Source organism: Anabrus simplex, chromosome X, assembly GCF_040414725.1.
Source record: "Anabrus simplex isolate iqAnaSimp1 chromosome X, ASM4041472v1, whole genome shotgun sequence".
In the NCBI taxonomy this organism is placed as follows: domain Eukaryota; kingdom Metazoa; phylum Arthropoda; class Insecta; order Orthoptera; family Tettigoniidae; genus Anabrus; species Anabrus simplex.
Genome location: NC_090279.1, coordinates 89,169,249 through 89,192,353, shown reverse-complemented (window position 1 = coordinate 89,192,353; position 23,105 = coordinate 89,169,249). Strand labels below are relative to the sequence as shown.

The 23,105-nt window shown below is 38.8% G+C and overlaps 1 protein-coding gene across 1 annotated transcript in view; it reads left to right on the top strand.

The window, feature by feature from the left end:
* The window catches only part of LOC137503310 (uncharacterized), a 65,577-nt gene extending 42,748 nt beyond the window's left edge, over positions 1-22,829 (top strand). The window contains exons 3-4 of the mRNA XM_068230859.1: positions 2,821-2,903; positions 22,769-22,829. Coding sequence (XP_068086960.1) covers positions 2,821-2,903; positions 22,769-22,829 — 144 coding nt within the window. The remainder of the gene's footprint in view (positions 1-2,820; positions 2,904-22,768) is intronic.
* Positions 22,830-23,105: the final 276 nt, after the last annotated feature.

Sequence of the window (23,105 nt, the reverse complement as noted above, 5' to 3'; positions counted from 1 at the left end):
ACTGACAGAGACCGCCAAGAGTTGAAGAGGGTCGTAAAGTGTAATAGGCAGGCATCTATCCAGACCCTTACGCAGGAGTTCCAAACTGCATCAGGATCCACTCCAAGTACTATGACAGTTCGGCGAGAGGTGCGAAAACTTAGATCATAGTCGAGCGGCTGCCCATAAGCCACACATCACGTAGGTCAGTGCCAAACGACGCCTCGGTTGGTGTAAGGAGCGTAAACATTGTACAATTAAACAGTGGAAAAACGTTGTGTGGAGTGGCGAATCACGGTACACAATGTGGCGATCCGATGGCAGGGTGTGGGTATGGCGAATGCCCGGTGAACGCCATCTGCAGGGATGTGTAGTACCAGCAGTAAAATTCGGAGGCGGTGATGTTATGGTGTGGTCGTGCTTTTCATGGAGAGGGCTTGCACCCCTTGTTGTTTTGCGTGGCACTATCACAGCACAGGCCTACATTGATGTTTTAAGCACCTTCTTGCTTCCCACTTTTGAAGAGCACTTCAGGGATCCCGATTGCATCTTTCAACACGTTCGAGCACCTGTTCATAATGCACGGCCTGTGGCGGAGTGGTTACACGACAATAACATCCACATCCCTGTCATGGACTGGCCTGCACAAATTCACGATCTGAATCCTATAGAACACCTTTGGGATGGTTTGGAACGAAGACTTCGTGCCAGGCCTCACCGACCGACATCGCTACCTCTCTTCACTGCAGCGCTCCGTGAAGAATGGGCTGCCATTCCCCAAGCAATCTTCCAGCACCTGATTGAACATATGCCTGCGAGAGTGGAAGCTGTCATTAAGGCTAAGAGTGGGCCAACACCTTATTGAATTCCAGCATTACCGATGGACGGCGCAACGAACTTGTACGCCATGTTCAACCAGGTGTCCGGATACTTTTGATCACATAGTGTGTATGAATAATGAACTGCAATCAGAGATAAGGCTCTTTGTAAAAAATAAGTTTCAGGATTGTGAGTGACTGCAAAAAGACCTTGACAATATTGTAATATGGATATCAGGCAATGTTTTGATGGTAAACGGGGTGAAAAGCCAGGTTGTGTCTTTCACAAATAGGAAGAGTCCTCTTTAGTTTAATTATCGTGTTGATGGGGTGAATGTTCCACATGCGGATCTCTATAAGTATCTAGGTACTCATAATAAGGATAGATCTTCACTGTGGTAATCACATAAACAGGATTGAAAATAAAAGTTTCAGATCTCTTAATATGATTATGAGGTTATTTACGTGTTGTAAAGGAGAGGGCATATAAATATCCAGCAAGGCCACAATGAGAATATGAGACCGTCACCAGTATTACTTGATTAGAGAACAGGAAAGACGAAAAAGTTGTGTTATAGAGATGTTGCAAAGTTTCGCCTGGGAAGACTTGGAGAAAGGAGACAAGCTGTTCGATTAAGCAGTATATTCTGTGATGTCATTGGAGAGATGGCTTGGAATGACAATAGTTGATGAATAAATTTACGTCATGTTCTGTATTCAATGTTGGAATGTTCACAACATGAAGATAAGTTGGAATTCAAGGGGAAAAATTTTGGTAAATATTCACTTATTCAAAGATGATTTAGTGATTGAAATAATTTGCCAAGGGAGTTGTTTGATACATTTCCACAATCCTTTTCACCATAAACAACCGACAGACCTAAATGCTGTTGTTTGATTGATTGATTGATTGATTGATTGATTCATTCATTCATTCATTCATTCATTCATTCATTCATTCATTAAGACGTTGATTGATTTATGTTTTTTTGGTCTTAATGTGATGTACAGAGAGGGATGATCGGTATTTCTGTGGTCAATGATATAAACATTTTCTACTTTTTGGGAAGGTGCTAGGAATAATGTGGGATTATTTGATATTACTTTGAAGTGTTTTGGGAAAGAAAGCATATAGGAAAATGGAAATGAGCAAAGAGGTGACAAATCAAGACATGTATAGAAAGATGGCAACAGGGGAATGTGAATATAAGAGGATGAAGAAAATAGCTAGTCTTTGTGGAAATAGGGATCACAGAAAGAGAAACAAAAGCAAGGAATAGTATTGGGTAATATTTGGAGATACTGTTTATTATTATTTATTTTCTTTCAATTGTACATGTACACATACATGTGTATGTATGTGTACATATACTCTGCTGAATATTCACAAATATGTAGGCAATTTTTAGTTTTCATATTTACAAAGGTTCCTCCTTTTCTATTGTTACCTTGTCTACTGCTATCCTACAGTGTGTTCCTTTTCACATTCTTATCTCTGTTATCAGTTGTCTGAAAAGCAGTGGGTAAAGGGACTCGTGTTAAGATGCAGCAGATCATTATACAAGTTAGGTTCCAAAAAGGGTAAAAATATAATTAAAAATGCAATGCAAATTTTAATCTAATAGCAATTATATAATATTATTTGAAGTAATTCCGCATGTTGTATATGAGTTGATTATGTTTGTAAATACAGAAGATATTATGAGTAGAATTTTGTAAATAATATAAATTCATAAAGAATGAGCTGTGTGTTTTGTAGAAAAACATTAGTGTTTATTGTTTAATACTCTATTTTGGGAAATTGTCATCTTCTCTGTTCATTTACTATTTTGTGCTTGATAATAATGTATTTTTGTGTGCCATTTGCCACCAAGGTATACACCTCCTTTGCATTTAAAGTAATTTTGATTTGATTGTTTCTTTCCATTATTATATTTTTAAAATGGGAGATAAATTAATTATACTCAACTGTTTCATGTTTAGGCCTATATATTTTTATTCCCTTCTTTATTCTGACTTATAGCCTTCTGAAGATATTAAGGAGGAAATATTCATAGAAGAACATACTCTTGATCAGCTGTTGCCATACATCAAAGAAGAAACAAAGTACGTACACAACAAATCCTATACAGTATGGAATAAGTTGTACCTATTCATAGTAGTGTTCATTGGTGGTTGGTTTATCTCCAAAAAGTGGCCATATTAATCAGTTTAATCCTTTTTTACAAGGAAGATTAATATCTTAAAATTCTATGGGTAAAATTATCTAAAATATTCAGGAACTTGAAGTTCATATTTAATGTTCCATCATGTAGTTTTATTAAATATATATCTGCAAAAAGAATCTTTGGTAAAGCTAGATATTTTTGAAGTGTATTGGTTTACAATACCTTTAAGCAACCATTAAAATTTGTTCTTTCTTTCACTGTCACTGCATCATTTGTTCATCACATTATTATCATCTGAAATGCTGTCTGCAAATATTAACTCCAGATATTCTCAGTAATTTTGTATGTTCATACCAACAGTGACACACAGAAAAAGCCGTGTATATATATTATATACTAAATCTACAAATACAAAAATGTTAGGTATTATGTACATTGTAAACAATATAATAATTTCAAACTAACATAATTAGGTTCACTGATCAGTATAATAATGGCTGAGTTCAATAGTGTGATAACTCAAAGAATGTCATATTTAAATTATTTATTTGGTTAGATTCTTTTTTTTTTTCTTAAGTATCTTTTCTGTTCTTATGTGTGTTAAGTCAGATTCCTCCATTTGTGGACGCCAAAGCAGATAATGTGTTGTAGAAATGATATGTTCAGATCAGTAGTGCTACATCTTACATATCATAGTTTTCAAATAAATGTTCCACATTTTTGTAAGCATTAAAAAATATTGTGGTATTGAATTTATGTTTGTTCCAGTGTTGTGGTCACACTTGCTGATTGTTGCTAATTCCCACTATTCATTTTAGTGCTCATTGTCAGTTAAGTGCTTGTAGCGTGTTGATTGCAAACACATTTACACAATTAGGATTAACTAATTAAGTGGACTGCTACAAGTGAAGTTTTAAATTTGTTCAGGTTGCCTTAAAAAATTCTTAGAATTCTTCAAGTAAGTCAATTAATATCTCATAAAAGTATGTATGTAATAATGTAATGATATAATATTATTTCAAAATTGTAATTTTTGTCCCTGACATTACAAATTAGCACAAGTGTATATCCTGTTCTCAAACATTAAATGTTGTCATACCTTTGTTGGTTACTGTGTGAAACGATCTTTAATAATCACTGGGAAATGATTGTATAATCTCGAATCGGTGCTCTCAACCGATTCCTTGTATCAGCAGGCCACGCAATGGTTAGTTAGCCTAGGGTTTGACTTCAACCAGATTAGTGATGGAAACTACAAATTCTGAAAGGCATCTTTGATTTTGTGGGTGGTTAGAGTCTTCTCGACTGTTATGTGACGCATTGACTTATTCCTGTTGTACATTCACAACTATTGGTAAGAAGTATTCATTTTAGTCCTCAGAACTGCCCTGTACCAGCTTACACTCTCTCATCAGTCAGAGTAGAACCATGCACACAACTGAAGATTGCCCAAATACGTCAACACTTTGAGGTTCAAAAATTCTTGTGTAACACGGTACAATAGGCTATGTCAGAGAACTATCTTGTATTAAGACCACGAATAAAAATATTGCTTATGAATACTTTTCGCACACAAAATCCATATTTCTTTTTTTGGATTGAGTTTAAATTAGCTTTCTTCTTCCTAAACATATCGTGTGCAGAGGCACTCTGGAACCGGCAAAGCAACAAGCCTTTGTGTGTTTTCTTTTTCCTTGGTATATAAGGCAGAGGACAGTTCATTCTCTATGTAGCTTTGTCCATTGTATATCTTTGATTTTAGATTCTTCTGAAGGATTCAGTCGACTGGGTATTATCTACTGCTTCCCACTTTGTTTTATATCTCACCTCAGGTGCTATGTTATCTTGACTTTCATTTCAGCAGTCTACAGTTATCATGCAGCAATTTAAATGACTTCTTCTAATATGTCTAAGAGATTTGTCTTGTCGGTTTTGTACTGAGTTATATAAGAACAGGTTTTAAGGTTCATAAGATTTCTTAATTGCTGACTTGTAGAAAGACACATATTTCTTTGCTTACCAATCAGTGATGAGATTCCCTTCCATTTGTGGAGAGACACACCACCCTGAGCTAAATAATTAGTGATGAGGCTAACTTTGTGCCACTCCTCAATGGTCTTCATATTTGTAGACTTGATTGGGGTTTAAATAACAAATTGATAATTCTGATCATCTGCTATATATACTGGATGTAAGCAGAAATATGAGGTGCAAAATTCCATTCCGGCTTGAATACACCGACGGACTGTCCTCTTGCTGGTGCTCATAAAATTTCACCGGATATTCAAACTGTTAGTACCGATTAACACAGATAATCCTGAAATGTTTATTTTGTTGAGTAATATATTTTTCGTTATGATGCATTTATAGGAGTCACTTAAGCACGAAATCTAGAAGCATTCTGTCATTCAAACACTATTTTGTGAAAATAAGTCTTTTTTAGGTATTGGACATAGGCTTTAGGGGAGGGAATTCGAACATACGAAGTTCAATGATATGATGTGTAAAATATTCACTGTATCCCATTTTTATAACAGAATATTCATCAATCTGCTTCTTGTTATTCTGCTTCTTTAGTGTTAGTCCTCCCTGGTGGCAGGGTCCGGTGTTGTGATTCATGGTCTCCAGTTCGGTCTCGGGCAATGTCTATGTAGTCTCACAGCTTTCAGGTCGTTGTGCACTTTATCTGTCCTATGCTGTCTTGTTCGTCGCTGGTGCAATGCCAAACACGTTTTCTAATACAGTAGAACCTCGATAAGCCGAAATCGATTAATTCAAAATCCCGCTTAATTCGAAGCAGCTCCCGTTCCCGGAAACATGAGGTACGGTTTTGCATGTTATTTAAAATGTTTAATTCGAAATACGGATAATTCGTAATTCGAAGAACAGTGTTGGTCCCTATTACCAAAATTCTGACTTTTAATTCAAAACTGCTTCAATATTTTATAAAGTTACAATTTTTCAGAGTAATTTAAATTCCGAATTTATCCGGGTCATGATGGAATGTGTCTTTCGGAACTTGCGGTGGTAGTTTTCCGTACTTTCACTCACTTCGTTGCGTCTACAGTGTGCTTCATACTTGCTAAGTTCGATTAAAATCGTAATTCATTTGTATTCAGCGTTTTCAGGAACGCCAGAGCATCACGTAGACGGCAGTGTGCGGAGAAGTAGTATTTGCGAACACTGCCGATGCTGACGGTTGGCGAAAAAATGTGCATATAATCAGTTCGTACGCACCGAACAATATTGTAAATGCAAATGAAACTGCATTATTTAATGCCGAGCCAAGGCGGACTTGGTTTTAAAGAAGAGAGTGCCGGCCGGGAAATCGTACATGGATGGGTTCATTAACGCACGTGGAAGCGAGAGACTTTCTTTCCTCGTCATAGCAAAGTTCGATAAGCGACGATGTTAAGGGTGTCTGGCATTTTCCGTGCCAGTACATGCATCTAAAAATGCAAACAGTACAGCAAACTAAAAAAGAAAGCATTTGCACATCGATGCCAGCATAATTTTTCCTCGTCTTTGAATCGTATGTGTTTTTCTTTCGTTTTGTGAGGTTATGTTCGCCAGTGATTTATCCAAGTGCATTATTTGAATAATGTAAATCCACCTGGTTGGATACTTCTTGGAAATGGCTTTTTCCATGGCTTTTGAAAGGTTTAAACTGTAAATCAAGGTCATTGCATTCATTAATGGGTCTTAGAATACTTTGTGACGCGTCCATTACGAGAAGAATTTCGAGGGAAGTTCCATAGTGGTGAATCGTACAAGGATAGAGTCACTGTACTGTGTTGTAAACTTGTAATGCAGACTGAAGCGAGAGACGTTCTCCCCTCGTCATAGGAAAGTTCGATAAGCCGTGATGTTTTGAGTATATCGGGTACGCATTTCCCGTGCAAGTACAGGACATCTAAAATGCATACACTGCAGTAATTCAATGTATAATGTACTTGCACAGGGCGACACCATCCCCAAATGCGCACACTGGTAGCAACAACAAAATTAATCTCACAAGAAAAAGAAACAACTGAGAGCCAACGTCACCCTTACAAAACACAACAGACATGGAAAACAGAAATTACTTACCTCGAATAGAGCAAGTGGCTAATAACCGTGGAGAGAAAAAAAAACTTGTCACTGTATGGATTTTAAAATCTTAACAAGAAAGACACCTTTGATTTGAAATTTTTAAAAATTTTAATTTAATTTAAAATAGTCTTTGGATGATAAAAGCATAACACCTTCAGAAAATGAAAGGAATAAAATATAAAGCAAACTAACTGTAAAAAACGACGGATCCATCCGAATTAACAATTCCTATTAATCGCCATTAATTCACTTAACCTATAGATACAGTTTAGTGAGGTTAAACAAAAATCACATAGCATGTAACCTTGGTACCTCAGATTTCTACTAATTTAGTCCTAACACCAGTTTTAGATAAGCTTCTTCCTCGAGATTTTGGTGTAATATAATAGTTTCGTATTCTAAAGAATATCTTTTGAACAGAAATTTAAAGTCCTAGACACACATTTCCCTGTAGTATGAAGTCAATAAAATTAATCAATTATTTGGAATAGGAATAAAACGTATGATAGCAGTAAAATATGCAGAAAGCAACTGCGATTGGGCGCAATCAAATTGAACACTTTCAAATTAATAGACAAGGTCATCAACCAGTACGAAACCAACTACCACCACAACATTAATGATAATCAACACTATAGCAAGCGCAACAAACACGCCCACCTCGGAAGGAGTTGTGCCAATCCCAACTAGGGACGCAACAATGTAAGTTTAGGGACAAATGGAAAACACAAACGCAAGTCCCAAAAATATGAAAGTGAAAGTTCAGCTGAGTTAATAACTCACAATATAACAAGGAGGGGAATGACACTTTAAAGCTTAAATCTTGTGAAAACTGCCGCGATCAAAAGATTTCAAATACCCGTATATAGCCCTACCCAACAGGGCTAGACTATTTACAATCACCGTAATGATATTAAAATGGTTAACATACCAACATAGAAGAGTTAGTCGCCCAACAAGGCAATTACACCAGCGGGAACGTCGATTTACATATATATATATTACAGAAGCGAATTTATAATATTAAAATTAATGATAATAATAATAATAATAATAATAATAATAATAATAATAATATCAAATTGAACTCTTTCAAATGTAAGTCATCAACCAGTACGAAACCAACTACCACCACAACCGAAGATACTCACTCCATACAATTAAAAAAGGGCAGGCAAAGGTGTTTCAGAACTACCAAGCCAGAAAAAACTTGAGGAGACTCCTTTGGGTATAACCCCGCAGAAATATTGATCTTCAACCCGGATCCATGGGGTCAGATAGAGTGACGACGAGGCGTGAATAATGCGTCCATGAGGCCTGCATGCTGGTAGTCGACTCAACACACCGCTCGCTTCAACCAGAACAAGCTGGCTAATCACGCCAGGTAGGTGCGCTAGTGGTCTGCGCAATAGGTTGGGGAAAAGCAGGGAGTTTCAAGTTTCCTTCGAGAGAGGGTAGCGGCAGACAGAGGCTCTCAGCCAAAACATACTTTATAATAATAATAATAATAATAATAATAATAATAATAATAATAATAATAATAATAATAATAATAATGTTATTTGCTTTACGTCCCACTAACTACAATTTTAAGGTCTTCGGAGACGCCGAGGTGCCGGAATTTAGTCCCGCAGGAGTTCTTTTACGTGCCAGTAAATCTACCGACACGGAGCTGTCGTATTTGAGCACCTTCAAATACCACCGGACTGAGCCAGGATCGAACCTGCCAAGTTGGGGTTAGAAGGCCAGCGCCTTAACCGTCTGAGCCACTCAGCCCGGCAAACATACTTTATAGCTGGCGCATATGTAAGATTCAGATGAGCAGCACCACGAAATCAAATGTAGAAAATGAGATTATTTCGTGATTTTAAACCTCATTGAAAATAACATTAGTCCACGTCTTGATGAAAGGTATGCGAAAAAGTGTTTCTACCTGAATGAAATCCAGGTTCAAAAATGTTTATGAAGGGAGCGTATTTATGTTAGTTCCGTCATAAGGTTTACTGTAACATCATTTGAAATGTGATCCACTCTTGTTATGCCAGCCTTCCACCTGAGCATCTTCGTATCCATGCTGCTTAGTTTAGCTGGCCAGCATTCGTTGCCGTAGAAAACGACAGGACTGATAACACTTCGGTAGATCTTATATTTCAGATGGGCCTTCATCCGATGGTCGCAAGGGCGCCCGTTGTCGCTCTTCACTTCAGTCAGGCGTTGTATATCCTTAAGTTGACTTCATCAGTAAGTCGGCCATCATCGGAGATTGTGGAAACAAGATACTTATAGTTCTCTGCTCGTGCTAAATCTTCACCGCCAACATGCATCCTTCCAACCTCTCAACGTTGTAATGTCATGTATTCTGCCTTCTTTTGTTGAGGCGGAGGACATAATGCGCTAGTCGATTGTTCCAGACTTCTGTTTGACGCTGGAAATCAAGCTTATTCTCTGCAGCCAAAATGACGTCATTTGCATAGATAGGTGTCCATGAAATTGGATTGTGCAGGTCTGATGTAACGGTGTCCATCACAAAAATGAACAGCAGTGGTGATAAGGCAGGGCCTTGGTGGACTCCTACAGATATGCGGAATTCATCAGACGGTTCTGCGGCAGCTTGAACATAACTCCTTGGTTCTTCGTAGAGCAATTGTACCCTCATAACATGGTGCTCTGGAATGCCATGTTCTTGTTGCGCTGACTGATTAGGTTATAAGTTACCCGATGGAAGTCCTTTCCAGGGTCCAGAAAGTCGTGATGAACCCTCTTATTCTTTTCACTGTGCCTCTCACAGTAACAGCCCTGCAGGGTGGGTTGCTTTGTTTGCGCCACAAGTTTGCTCATATCCAGCTTGTTGTATGGTTGGCTAACTCGCTATTCCTTTTTCGAAGATTTGTTCGAAATCTGTCATTCTGTTGCTCTGAAGTATGATCCGGCGGTAATTAGAAAAAATCGGTAGGGCCTTCCTTATTTTTGAATGGATACCCCGTCGCCAATTTCTTGGTTTTTGACCCTCTTGGATGAAGTTGTTGAAAACCTAGCTTTAGCCACACTGCTGCATCCCCCCATTGAGAGAAACAAAACTCTGTCGGAAGATAATCAGGACAGGTGGCTTTACCTGGTTTCATTTCCTTCAGCAATAATAGAAGAATGGAGCGTGCGGCGTCTTTCAGTTTAGTCCGGCTCACTTCAACTATGGTGATTTGTGTGGCACTGTAACTTTTTCAACCTTGGACTCCTTCGGTCGCCACCATTTGACTCCTTTTGGTCCATTTCCTGAAAATTATTGAGTTCTTTCTGTGACTTTATCCGCAGCTTACAGATGACTGTTCGACGTTGCATCGCAGTGGTTTTGTAAGGAACAACTGTTGTTTCTAGACCATCTTTGAGATTCCTTCGTCTTACAAGGACGTAGACAATGCGAGTTGGATGGGAGCCACTGTAGTACATGACTAGTTGAATATCACGCTTTTTGAACCGTGTTTTCGCGATGATCATTTTCTGCATAATCGGGAATTTTTTGGCCATCGTCGTTCTTCTGTCCATATCCATGAACGCTATGAACTGTGTGTTCTGTCCTCCGTCCGACACGTCCATTCAGATCACCGACAATAGTAAGATAGTCAGCGGTCTTCTTATCAGGCAGTGCCCAGTAGGCAACTTTGGTTTCCGTGCCCTGGCCAGTTTGTAGAGCGTTCCACTGAAAAATTAGAATTTCCTTTTCCTCCCAATGTACACGACTTACATCAAGCGATTTTCATACGTACTTTTGCACCTCGGAGTGTGAACCGTCATATTTTTCTTACATAACAGTACCAACACCATCGGCTTACGTTGTACATAAGTCAGTAACCGCACTCCATTCCGCATAACTTTTCTCCACTCCATCTTTGTGCTGCACCTCACAGATGCCTATATGCCATCTCTCAGTTGTTGTGGCTAATTTGCTACTTCATCCAGAAATAGTTCAGTGTTGCTTAGCAGTCGCAGCCCGTGCGATATTAAACCTTGCATACTTTTCATGCAAATTATGCCCTGGCAACGCGCATCCCTTCCGGAGGACAACCTAACCTTGGTTCCGTTTCCATGGAACGTATTTCCGCAACCATGTGACGGTGTTATTTTACAGCCTGCTTGTCTTGAAGCATCTTAGAACTAATCACAGCAAGTAGTTTTGCCGCTCCGAACGTGGGGAACAGACGATATTTGCAGCCGCTCATCTAGTGAAAAAACGCTACGCTCCTTTCTGCATTAACTTCCAGAAAGGTAGAGTACCTCTTCTGCCAACTGCTCCGTACCGAACGTCTCCATCTCCGCAAAAATTGTCATTAATGACTGTAGTTATATGGTCCGCGGGAGCTATTATGTTTCGCTCAAGTCTGCCAGCAGGCTAGTGGGGAACTGGTATCTGTTACCTGGGACGTGCCGCATCTTACAGCAATGTAGCTGGTTCGTGGAGAATATTTATCAGTGAAAAATGAAATACCATTTTTCAGAAATACTAATTGTGAACCTGATAAATATTTTGTCTCAAAAATCATGTAATCACGTAAAGAATAATGGTCGCGGAATTTTGCACCATTTGCTTGGCGTGATATGCCACAAAACGTATGACATACAATCCAGTGTCGTATTTTCTGCCCCCCCCCTCCTGTTGTCCAGTAGTGTCAACATCAGTATCTTGTGTGATGATCAAGAGGTTTAGTCTGTCGTATCCGGAATCATTGTCGCCCTTTTATTTGTCCAGTTATTTTCTCCTAAGCGTGCAGAAGAAACACGTGCTGCAGCCGCCCACTACATTGCTTGTGAGGAAGTCATGCATTCGACTGGGCCATATGAATTCAGTGCATGCAGCATGAATTGGGAGGTGCCACTTCATGTTGCGATGTAATTTGGCCTGCGTGATCGACTTTTCGCATGTGCCTGTTGTAAGCGTATCTCAACTTTAACCAAGATATTTTTAGTTCTCGCTCTTATTTCCTAGAATATGTAGTACTACTCTGCGGTGGAGAGACAGGCACAGACTTGGATGGTATCCAACGATGTTATCATTCCACTAAAAATAATCACTTTGTCCATAATCTTCTAAAACAAAACGAATCTTATTCCTGCTTTTACATAGCAACAATATTCACTACAGTGAAATTGAATGTCCTGTCGTCTCGAATTTTGGCTCATGCCTTGATTTTGATGCTCCTTCTTGCTGTAGTGTTAGGTGAACACTTGTAAGAATATTCAAATACATAGTAGCTTGCATTTGGGTTCAAATTCAGGATATCGGAACATTGTAATAAAACACTACCAAAGCCATATCCTTTGCCCCTTTCATATTGTCTATGACAGCAGTATCTGGAGCAGAAAAGAAAGTGTCATTATTCGGGAATGAGCCATAATCTACTTGTTATATTCCTGCCTTTCAAGGATTTGATCAGGATTAGTGGTTTCCATGTTGCATATGGCCTCTGTTAAAGACAGGAATTGAGACATAGAGTGATATAATACATGGTAGTAAGTATGGAGTTCCTTGTATAAAACTACGGTCCTTTATGCAGATCAGCTCTGTCTGACTGCGCAACAAAGCTATGTAATTAGAAATAACCACACTGTGATGTAAGAGAATGCTACACTGATATGACAACAATGTACAAATACAATATGTATGCAGCGAAGTAAATAAAATTAACAAAAGATCAGCCACAGTTCAGCCGATTTTGCTGACTGTCGGCAAACAGTGTTCTCAACTTTATTATTAGCGACAACACTGAGACTCTCTCAAGCAACTTCAATAACAAGGGCTTTTCCAAAAATTGTTACGTGTCTGCCACAAAGCGCAGAGTGGTTGAACAAGATCAAAACTCCAAAGTATATGCCTTCTTTTATGTAGGAGATCAGATAATGCGGATTTCAATAGATAAATGTGTGCCGCATTAAAGAGCTTGTATTTCTCCTTTTAGGCTGGACCACTTCTCATGCATTCTTTAAATGAGGTTGTCTATGAGCTTGTACATTTTTAAATCATCAGAAGTTTTTTGCGCGTGATATCGTGATTCGAGAGAAAAGGGCTTCTGACGTTTTAGACTACCCTCCGAATTTGACCTCAGATGGTGATTAACCTCAGAAATGTGATGTTCATGAGTAACAACCTCTCCGAATGGGATATCAGTGAATGGAATGTACAGTAGCAATTCCCTTGTGTGAAGGATGTACTGGAGTTGGCTGTTGAAATTTTGGTAACATGGATTTCATTTGTCACTGTAGATTGAGACCCGAGGTGAGCACCGCAGATCATCTATCTCCAGAAGGCGGAGCCCGTTGTTTTAAGTCCAATGTGTGCAGTGAAGTCCAGGCTGGGAAGTTGGGCCTCCTGCGACATCTGAAGAGACACAAAGGTGATCGTCCCTTCAATTGCGATCACTGTGGAAAGCTCGTCGACAGCGGAAGCAGCTTGTCGGAACACCTGCCCATAGTGTGCGAATTTTGCCATAAGTGCTTTACAAAGAGGAAAATGCTGACTGAGCACTACTATTGCAACATCTGTGGCAAGTCCTTAAGCACCAAAGCTATACTAGCAGTTCATTTGCGTTCTCACACAGGCGAGAAACCATACTGGTGCAATGTTTGTGGCAAATCCTTCAGCGTTAAAGTCAGTCTAACAAATCATATGTGCATTCATACTAGCGAGAAGAATTTCTGTTGCAATAACTGTGGTAAGCTTTTCATTGAAAAAGGTGCACTCTGTAAGCACATTAGAACTCACACAGGCGAGAAGCCATACTGCTGTTATGTCTGTGGAAAATTTTTCAGGCGGAATGGTATTTTAAGTAATCACATGCGGACTCACACTGGCGAGAAGCCTTTCAGCTGTATCATCTGTGGTAGGAGTTTCAGCGACAGAAGTACCCTCTCGAAACATTTGCCTATCCACACAGACACCAGACCACATGTGTGTAATGTCTGTGGCGTATCCTTTAATAGGAAAGACATTCTAACAAGTCATATGCGGATTCACACTGGCGAGAGGCCATTCTGTTGCAATATATGTAATAAGTGTTTCACCGATAAAAGTACGCTCTCGAAACATATGTCGACTCACACAGACAGGAAGCAATATTCTTGCAATGTCTGCGGCAAATCCTTCAGCCAGAGGTGCAGCATAGCCGCTCACATGCGGACTCACACAGGGAGACGCCGTGCAGCTTCAATGTCTGTGGCAACTCATTCACTAGGAATTTTCACCTAGCACATCACATGTGGACTCACAGGTGCGCCAAGCCGCATTACGGTATTGTCTGTGGCGAATTCATCAGCCCGAAAGTGCTAACAGATCACATGCGATCTCTCACGGGAGATAAGATTCGTGGTGAAATTTCTGTGACAAGTCACTCAGCAGTTAATCCCACCAAACACGTCACATGCGGACTCACACGGGCCACAAGCAGAACTGTTGCAGTGTCTCCGGCTTATCCTTCAATCTGAAAGGATACCTAGCAGGTCACATGCGCACTCACACGGGCAAGAAGCCACATAAATGCAGTATTTGTATTAAGCCCTTCTTCGGGAGAACTGCACTCTCCATACGGATGCAAACGCATAAAGACAAGAAGCCACACTGGTGAAATGCCGGTGGCAAATCATCAGCCAAAAACTTTATCAAAAATTTCATATCCGAATGAACACGGGAGTTAACGCACACTCGCAGTAACGCGATAAAGTGTTCAGAGAATCGTCTAACTTAACCATGAACATGCGAACCACACTAGAGATATGGTGCACTGCTGCGTGTTTTGGCACACGGGCTTCACGCCACGCCGGTATGAAGCCCCAAGAGATCTAATAATAATGTTAGTTTGCTTTACGGCCCACTAACTACTGCACGAGTGTTCTACAAGTCCCTCTCCAATTCTGGAGATATAGCCAGGCACATGCGTTCGCACACAGCGGAGAAGTAATAAGTTCTTCAGCCAGAACGGCACTTTCTCGGCGCACCTTATGATGTACATCAGAGAGCGCTCCATCCCATTGTGCCATTTTCGCTGATATACAGACTTCAGGTAACATAATGCCAGGTCCATGTGCGAAAGGAGTAAAGGACATTTCATTAGTTATCTCCTCGTCAATTACTTATATACGGCACCCACTTGCTCTCTGCCATAGACGTCCTTTTTCTGTTTTCGGACCTTCGGAAGAAGTGTGCTCAATAACACTCATTGTGGAGCCGTCCAGATGATAGGAGAAGTAATCCGGATGAACACAGAAGAATCATATGACAAAGACAAGTGGTACGAGAAGAAGGAATCGGTATGAACACAGAAGAATCATGTGACAGAGACAAGTGGTAAAAGACTGGAAGATTAGGAAAATAATATTCAAACGTTTGAATATACAATTCAAGGGAATAAATAAGTGCCAAATGAAGTTATAGGGTATGTAATTGAAGAAATTGCTGCTGAAGGCTGAGCATACCTGTACTCTCCTTCCTAGATGTCACTAGTGTGTTCCTTTAATTATGAGTAGATCAGTAGCTCAAAACTGTACCTGCTCCCTCAGTTCATGTACGGTAATATTGCGTCTGTCAACCTGTTCTGAATGCAAATTGAAAGTTCAACTTCAGTGCCCGTTGCTATTCATGAAGATCACGTAGTTCTCGAGGAGGCGTCTGTAGGTAAGGAATCGTATGTCGAGAGCTGCGGTATACTCGTGCTAAAGTTTCTCCGTTTTTATTTACCGGGTGGCAGAGAATTGGCAACTCGCTCTTCTCTAATGAAACCTCAAATAATTCACTAAACATCTCCTATATCGCAACGTTGCAAGTGTTGAAAAGACATAGTGAGTACTGAATCCTTTTCGTCATGTCAAAATGATATTTGGCTTTGCCAGGTCCTCAGCATGAATTGTTAGCTCTTGTGTCTCAGGAGCTAGTAACGGCTCTTCTTCACTTCCAGATATGACTGTCGTGTATCAGGGAAGGCCTGCTTACTTAAGTTAAAAGCTTACATAATCCGACTATGATAATTCAATTGAAAACCATGAAATATGATGGCTAGTGTGTTTACAAATATGGCCATAAACAGTGGTCTGCGGTCAGTGACATTAATATAACGTTGTGGCTGACCGAATTTCAGGATGAAACTAATATCCACCACATAAGAATGCCTGAAGGACTATTAATAGAAAACCATTTTGTGGTTAACTAGAAAACTGCTTTGCTCCATAAATCAACTGTGCGTTACGGTTCCGATTTCTCGAACGTCTAAATATGAGTAAGTGATCTCCAGTCCTTTCTTAATTTAGGCTGTTCACTATCTGACCATCGGCATAGGACGAGTTACCTGGACCCTCAATTGAATCTGAGTAACCTCCTACTAACATCACTGAGCTATCATGGTCATCCAATAAAATTCATGTTTAAGGTTAAGGAAACGTGTCTCATGACCAAAGTGACAATCCAAAACAAAAGGACTTCAAGTGCCAGTGAATGAATAGCGTAATATTACACAACATAAAATAGTATTATTTATATTAAATACATGAAGTTATTTCACAAACGAAGACAACAGGTTGAAGTCTGTGATTGGAATAAATCCATGAAAAGCTGTGAAAACAAATCCTGTTTTCATATTATTATAACGTTCAGTCAAACTCAAAAATAACTCGACTCATGGATAACCCTGAAATATTATTGGTCACGGAGTTCAACCACATCCACTTATGTAGTCCTACTAAAATATAAACACACAAAATGTTACAGCTCCTTTATGAACAAGATGGCCATAAATCATTGGTAGCCCAATGACTAATTGCAAAGTGCTACTAGAACTTATGGTGTACCATGTGGTACCAACTCTTTGTGTTAAACTAGAATATTCGCCTCTCATCTAGGAGCAGTTGGCAAGCTACATCCTTTAATAGTCCTAACATGACCCAGGAATGACAAGTATCCCTTCCATGCACTTTAACCACCATCCTACGTTCCACTGGAGGACACGCAATCGGCAATCCTTAACACCTAACTGCATTACGAATATATCAAGAAATGGAAATCCTAAAAATCCGAGGATATTCTTCTGATACCAAAATAATTATTTAAATGCTCAGTGGGAATATGAAATATGACTTGTGTTATGGAAATATCGAAACTGGAATACAAAGTCAAATGCCCGGAACTGTTACTGAGAATGTACTCTATTATTTGCCTGTTTAATAGTATTGAAATTCATATAACTCCCCATTTAACATCAATAATATTGTAACACGTCCTATTTCTGAACCGGGTCCCCCCATATAAAGGTGAACACCTGTTATCTCGTCAAAAACGTTTATACCTGCTGCTCTCCACTGAAATACAAGTGAGCAAACAACTCTCGCCACGGATGGCATTTTACTACAGCACAGATTTTCGTCCAGATCCTTGTATTATCAGACAATTTATCGATCAACATTATTGCCATCACGAATGAATTCAAATCTAAAGGGATCTGTGGAATGTGATATGTGTTTCACTGGTATTAATGGAGTTATTAGGTGAACAAAGGATCCCTCCGGATATAGGATCCTATTCAATGTTGAAACCATGGATCTTGCCATATTTAAAAACATTCAGTCCTGGCGATTTTCCCCTCGGGCCTTTCTTTACAAAGAAATCTCGTCATTATACACTATTTTCTCGGAGTATCTACTAGGAACATGTCTCACTAACTGAGTCGCATGGTTTCATAGCTACATGGACAAATAGAACATATCAACCACCGACAGTTGTGGACAGTTACGAATTTTCTCACTTCACTTGGAAATACAATACTCCAGACACATGTGACACCGACTTCAACATCGACCCCAAACCTCACTATTCCGAACCCCGTGCTATCACCTCCAAACAAAGCATACAACACCGATAGTAACTATTACTCATTCCATCACTTATTGTTATTATTTCAAAATGTTGAGCCCAACTAAGGAGCGCGACTGTACCTATTTTGCAGATGAGTGTGCTATCTTCTCTTCCCTCGCTGTGTTTTTCATCCGTTCTTCCGTCCATGCAGAGGTGTTCTCATCTTGGGTGTTTAACAAAATTGTTTGTTCACCAACGTTCTAAAGCTAGGCGTGTCCCATATAATGTCATCTGGTATGCTGATTTCTTGAAGGACATTTCATTTTAGATTATCCAGTTATTCTCGACTTTTAGTGAGGAGGCGTACTTAAATACCTTTTTAGTGAGTCTTTCATCATCCATTTTAAATATAGCCATTAAATTTCAATCGCCATTTTCCAATTGTATCTGATATTTTCTCAGTATGTTACTATAATTCCGGAGACCTCCAATTCATCCACACTCCTATGCATACTGGGCCAAAGATTTCCCTGAGGATTTCTCTTTCTTATTTTTCGATTATTTTAGACAGTGATCTTTCTCTAATGATCATGATTTCTGACGTGTGTAATGCTTCACGCTTAATTACGCTGTTATATTTTAATTTATCATCCCGGGATATTGATTTATTGTTTTACATTATCCACGTGATTCTATGGCCTACATTTAATGTAGAAATCTCCCTCTGTTTAATGCAGATGGTTGGATTATTTCTCCAAGTACCGTATTTACGCGAATAATCCTTACAAATTTTTTAAAATATTGCACGAAATTGGGGTATGGGTTTTATTTGCGTCAAGGTTGGCAAAACGCTCCTGTTCACGTAATGTTGGGTGTCGTTATGCTTTTTGTAACCGCAGATGGAAGAAAACTGTCCGTATATTTAAATAGAAAACATTCAGACATTTAATTTAAAACTGCCTTTATAGTTTTAAAGTAGTATTTTCCTATGTATCGTAATTTAAATTGAAATTTTCTCGTTGTCGTCACGATAGGACGTCTTACGAAACGTGTTAAGGTGGCTTACCGCACATTGACTCGCTTCAGTGTGTCTGTAGTGTGTTTCATAGTTGCTAGGTTTGAGTGAAAATGTAATTCGTTTGTATTCAGCGTTTTAGGAACGCCTACAATATCATGTAACAGGCAGTGTGCAGAGATACAGAATCTGCGAAGACTAGCGATGCCGACAGTTGGCGAAAAAGCGTGGCTCATAATTATAATCAATTCGAACGCACCGAACAATATTGTCAATGCCGATAAAACTGCACTTTTTAAATGCCGAGATCAAACGGACTTACGGTTTTAAACGAGATGGGGTCACTGTATTGTATTGCAATGCGTACGGAAGGGAGAGACTTCCTCACGATGTTTTCGTGCAAGTAACACACATCTACAATGCAAACAGTACTGTTATCCAAAAAATAAGGCATTTGCACAGGGTATCAGTATAATTTTGTCCTCGTCTTTCAGTTTTTTTCGTTGTATGTGATTATGTTTGCCAGTGATTTATCCAAGTCCTTTACTTGAATAATGTAAAAGCACTTCGTTGGATACTTTTCGGAAATAGCTCTTTTCATGGCATTTAAGAGGTTCAAACTGTGAATGAAGGTGATTGCATTCATTAATGGGTCATAGAATACTTTGTGACGCGGAAAGTGTTGACATTACGACAGAAGTGCCATGGCGGGAAATCGTACAAGGACAGAGAGTCACTGTCCTGTGTTGCAATGCAGACGGAAACGAGATGCTTCCTACTTCCTCCCGTCGGCATAGGTATGTTCGATATGCCATGATGTTTTAAGGGCATCGGGTACTTTCCGTGCAAGTACAGGGCATCAAAAAGGTCCTCAGTACAGTAATCCAAAGAATAAAGCACATACTGAGGGCGGAGGTGAGCCAGCGTAGATTTCTTCTCGTCCTTGAATATTTTTTCCTTCGTGCCACGAGGTTATGTTTACCATTGAGTTTTCCAAGTGGATTATTTGAATACTGTAAATGCGACTTGTTGGATTCATTTTGGAAATAGTTTTTCCATGGCATTTGAAAGTTTTAAACTGTAAATCATTGTTAATTGCTTGCAGTAACGGGTTTTAAAATACTTTGTGACGCGGCAAGTGTTGGCATTTCTGAATTACGAGTTAGCGGTTAATTCGAAGTCACGTAATTCGAAGTAACATGTTTGCGTCCCTACGACTTCGAATCAACGATGTTTTACTGTATCGCAAAAGTAGCAAACGAATTCGGTGTCTGTATCTAGTGTTCACACAGCACGAAAAGAAGTATCTCCCACTGGTCGTGTTACTGTCGGACTAAAAGGAATGCGCGTGTGAGAAGTGTTTTTGACGTGGAGTGTGAGGTACTTTTAAGTTATTTTGGAGAGGATTCTAGTGATGCAAGAGAAAAAGAATCTTCGATCTACAGCGAATCGAGCCTATTGCAAGTTCAGATTAATGAAATACCTGTCACATAAAAAAGCCTACTTGCTAATTGCCATGTCAAATATATTTTATAACATGGATAATGCATGTTTATCATCTCAAGTATGTTCAGGCAAAGTAGCTACTATCCGTCATGTTCATATTTACGTAACAACCAGGTTAAATTTAAGGAGTGATACGAAATGTTTGTTTATGTCTACGTTACCGGTTTGATGAAAGAACTTTATTTCACTTCATTTTTATCAAAATGATCCTTCCCAAAATTGGGGTGCGAGTATTATACGACGGTGGGGATTATTCGCGTAAATACGGTATTTGAAATTAATTACCCGAGGAATTTTGCCAAAGTGATTGAGTATTGAGTTTTTCCAGGGACTGAATTCATTCTTGCCTATTGTTGGATAGAATAACTAGACCATATGCGAAAGCCAAATATTTTATATGAATTTCATCAATAACTGGCTTGTCAGAAAATGTCTTGAGGCAATCTTTAATGCTAAATACGTTAGTTATACTGCAGAGAGAGATTAAATCGAACTCTCCCCTGTCTTCAGTTTACTAGCATGATGGATTCAGTTATTATTGTTATTATTATTGTTATTAGTATGAGATAATTATTTTAAATATTAATTGTTTTTCGTGATGTAGCCATACGCCAAATAAATAAATAAATAAATAAATAATATTATAATTATTGACATTCATATTGACGTATTTACAGTTCCTCTAAATTTCACTGCTCTACTACAAACGTATTCTTCATTACGTCTGAACAAATTAGATGAGAATTGCACTAAATTTAACCACCCATCCTCAAGAAAAAGATGACGAAACTTCTGTTATAACACAGTGACACATGTAACACTCGCAAGCATCGTAAAATTTCGGCTCATGTCTTCTCAGCACAAACTTTAGTAGTTGAAGCTGTGATAAATTTCTACTAAAATAATAAAAAGTCAATTCAGCCGTACACATAGCATAATACACCGGACTACGTTGTAGAAGTTAGTGAAATACACGGATCTTATTTTAATCTTATCAACTCCCATTTTCTGCTCATCGTCGTCCTCCGTTTGTATGGATTTACTGGTTTATTTTACGTAAGTTTGCATAATATTTTGCATTGTTATTATTTTATTTCTGTTAGAGACTTAACTCTAAGAATCTGAAAGAGAACCTAAATGAAATACCTCCGCAATTTTCTCCACACTCTATTAATATGCATTCAGGGAACTCACCGAGACTAGAATCTTCGCCGTTCAAAAATCAAGGGCATGCGTTTAGTGGTTGAACACCCTCAGTGCCATCTGACATCGAGATCCTCTCCTGTGATGATATTGACACTCTCAGAGTAGAGCTCAATTAATAAGCCACCAAGTACTGTATTTAGATTTGTGGAGTCTTCCAGCATAAATATGTGAACTTTGTGTTTGGTAATTTCAACAGTCATAATACCACATGGGGCTACCCAGGTACCGACAAAAGCGGAGAGGTTAGGGTAGAATGGGCATATTCGTGTGATCTAATTCTACTGGATGATAACAAACTTCCAGCATAATTCAACAGTGTGAAATGGAGGCATGGATACAATCCAGATATTACCTTACAGTATCTGAGACATATCGCAGTTATTAGCGAAATTAGTGGGGTAAGCAATCCCTCATCGTTCTGTTAAATGCCAGATATATGCAGCAATCTGACGGCAAACAGTTCCTTTTAATACATACATTTTCATTACAGACTTTTATGCCTTTCACTATTCAGTCTGTGACCCTCTGTGAATTTACTAACCGCCAACACAATCCTCTATTTGCAACTAGTTCTGTGGCCTCTTTTCAGTTCTGTACGCCTTATTTTAAATCGTTAGAATCTGAGTTCCTTTTCGAAGAAGATATCATTTTAGGAAGGCTAATTGGGAGAAATGTACCATTTCACTAGACGAGAACATTCTCAATACAGATATTTATGCAGCAAAAGCCTGGACTAAGTCATGCATTTCGTGACTTCCATTATAAAGAATTGTTTACCCTGTATGCTTTATTTACAGCGATCCTGTGATTTTGTCTATATAATTTTTAAGAATTATTGTTTGTTTTATTTTGTCATGTGTTATGTTCTTGCTTGTTGTCCATGTGTTAGGCCAGCGTTTAGTAAATGATTTGTATTTTAAATTTACCCCGAAGTTAATATTTTCAAGGGAAGCCAGCCTTAGTGCTGATCCACTTGCGACAGAACGGTCTGTAATTAGATGCAGTGTAGTATATAAGATTAGTACCACTAGATGTACCATTTGTAATTAATTGTATATATAAATATGTGTATATAATAGATGGACCGTTTGTAATTAATTTATTGTATGTGTAAATATGTGTATATAATGGATTGAAACTGGCGTGATTTCCTTTTGCCTAGGAACAGCTTATTGGACGATCGTAATTACAACCCCTTAGGGGATATCGGCATTCTCACTTAACGGCGTCGGTCTAATGAAAGGTGCAGATCATGCCAAGATTTAAATTTTATTCATGAGTTTTTCATTTGTTCGGCATTTGTTCCGATAAACTTTTGTGTAATGACTTGTAATTATTTCTGATGTGCTCGGCATATGCTTGTGATTTCGTAATTTGTAATTTTTAATTTTGTAATTTGTAATTTGCAATTCGTTATTTTGAATGTCAATTTGAGTCACATTTTTATTATTTTATGTATTTGATTTCGTTTAATTTCTATCATGTGCTTAGTTAATAAA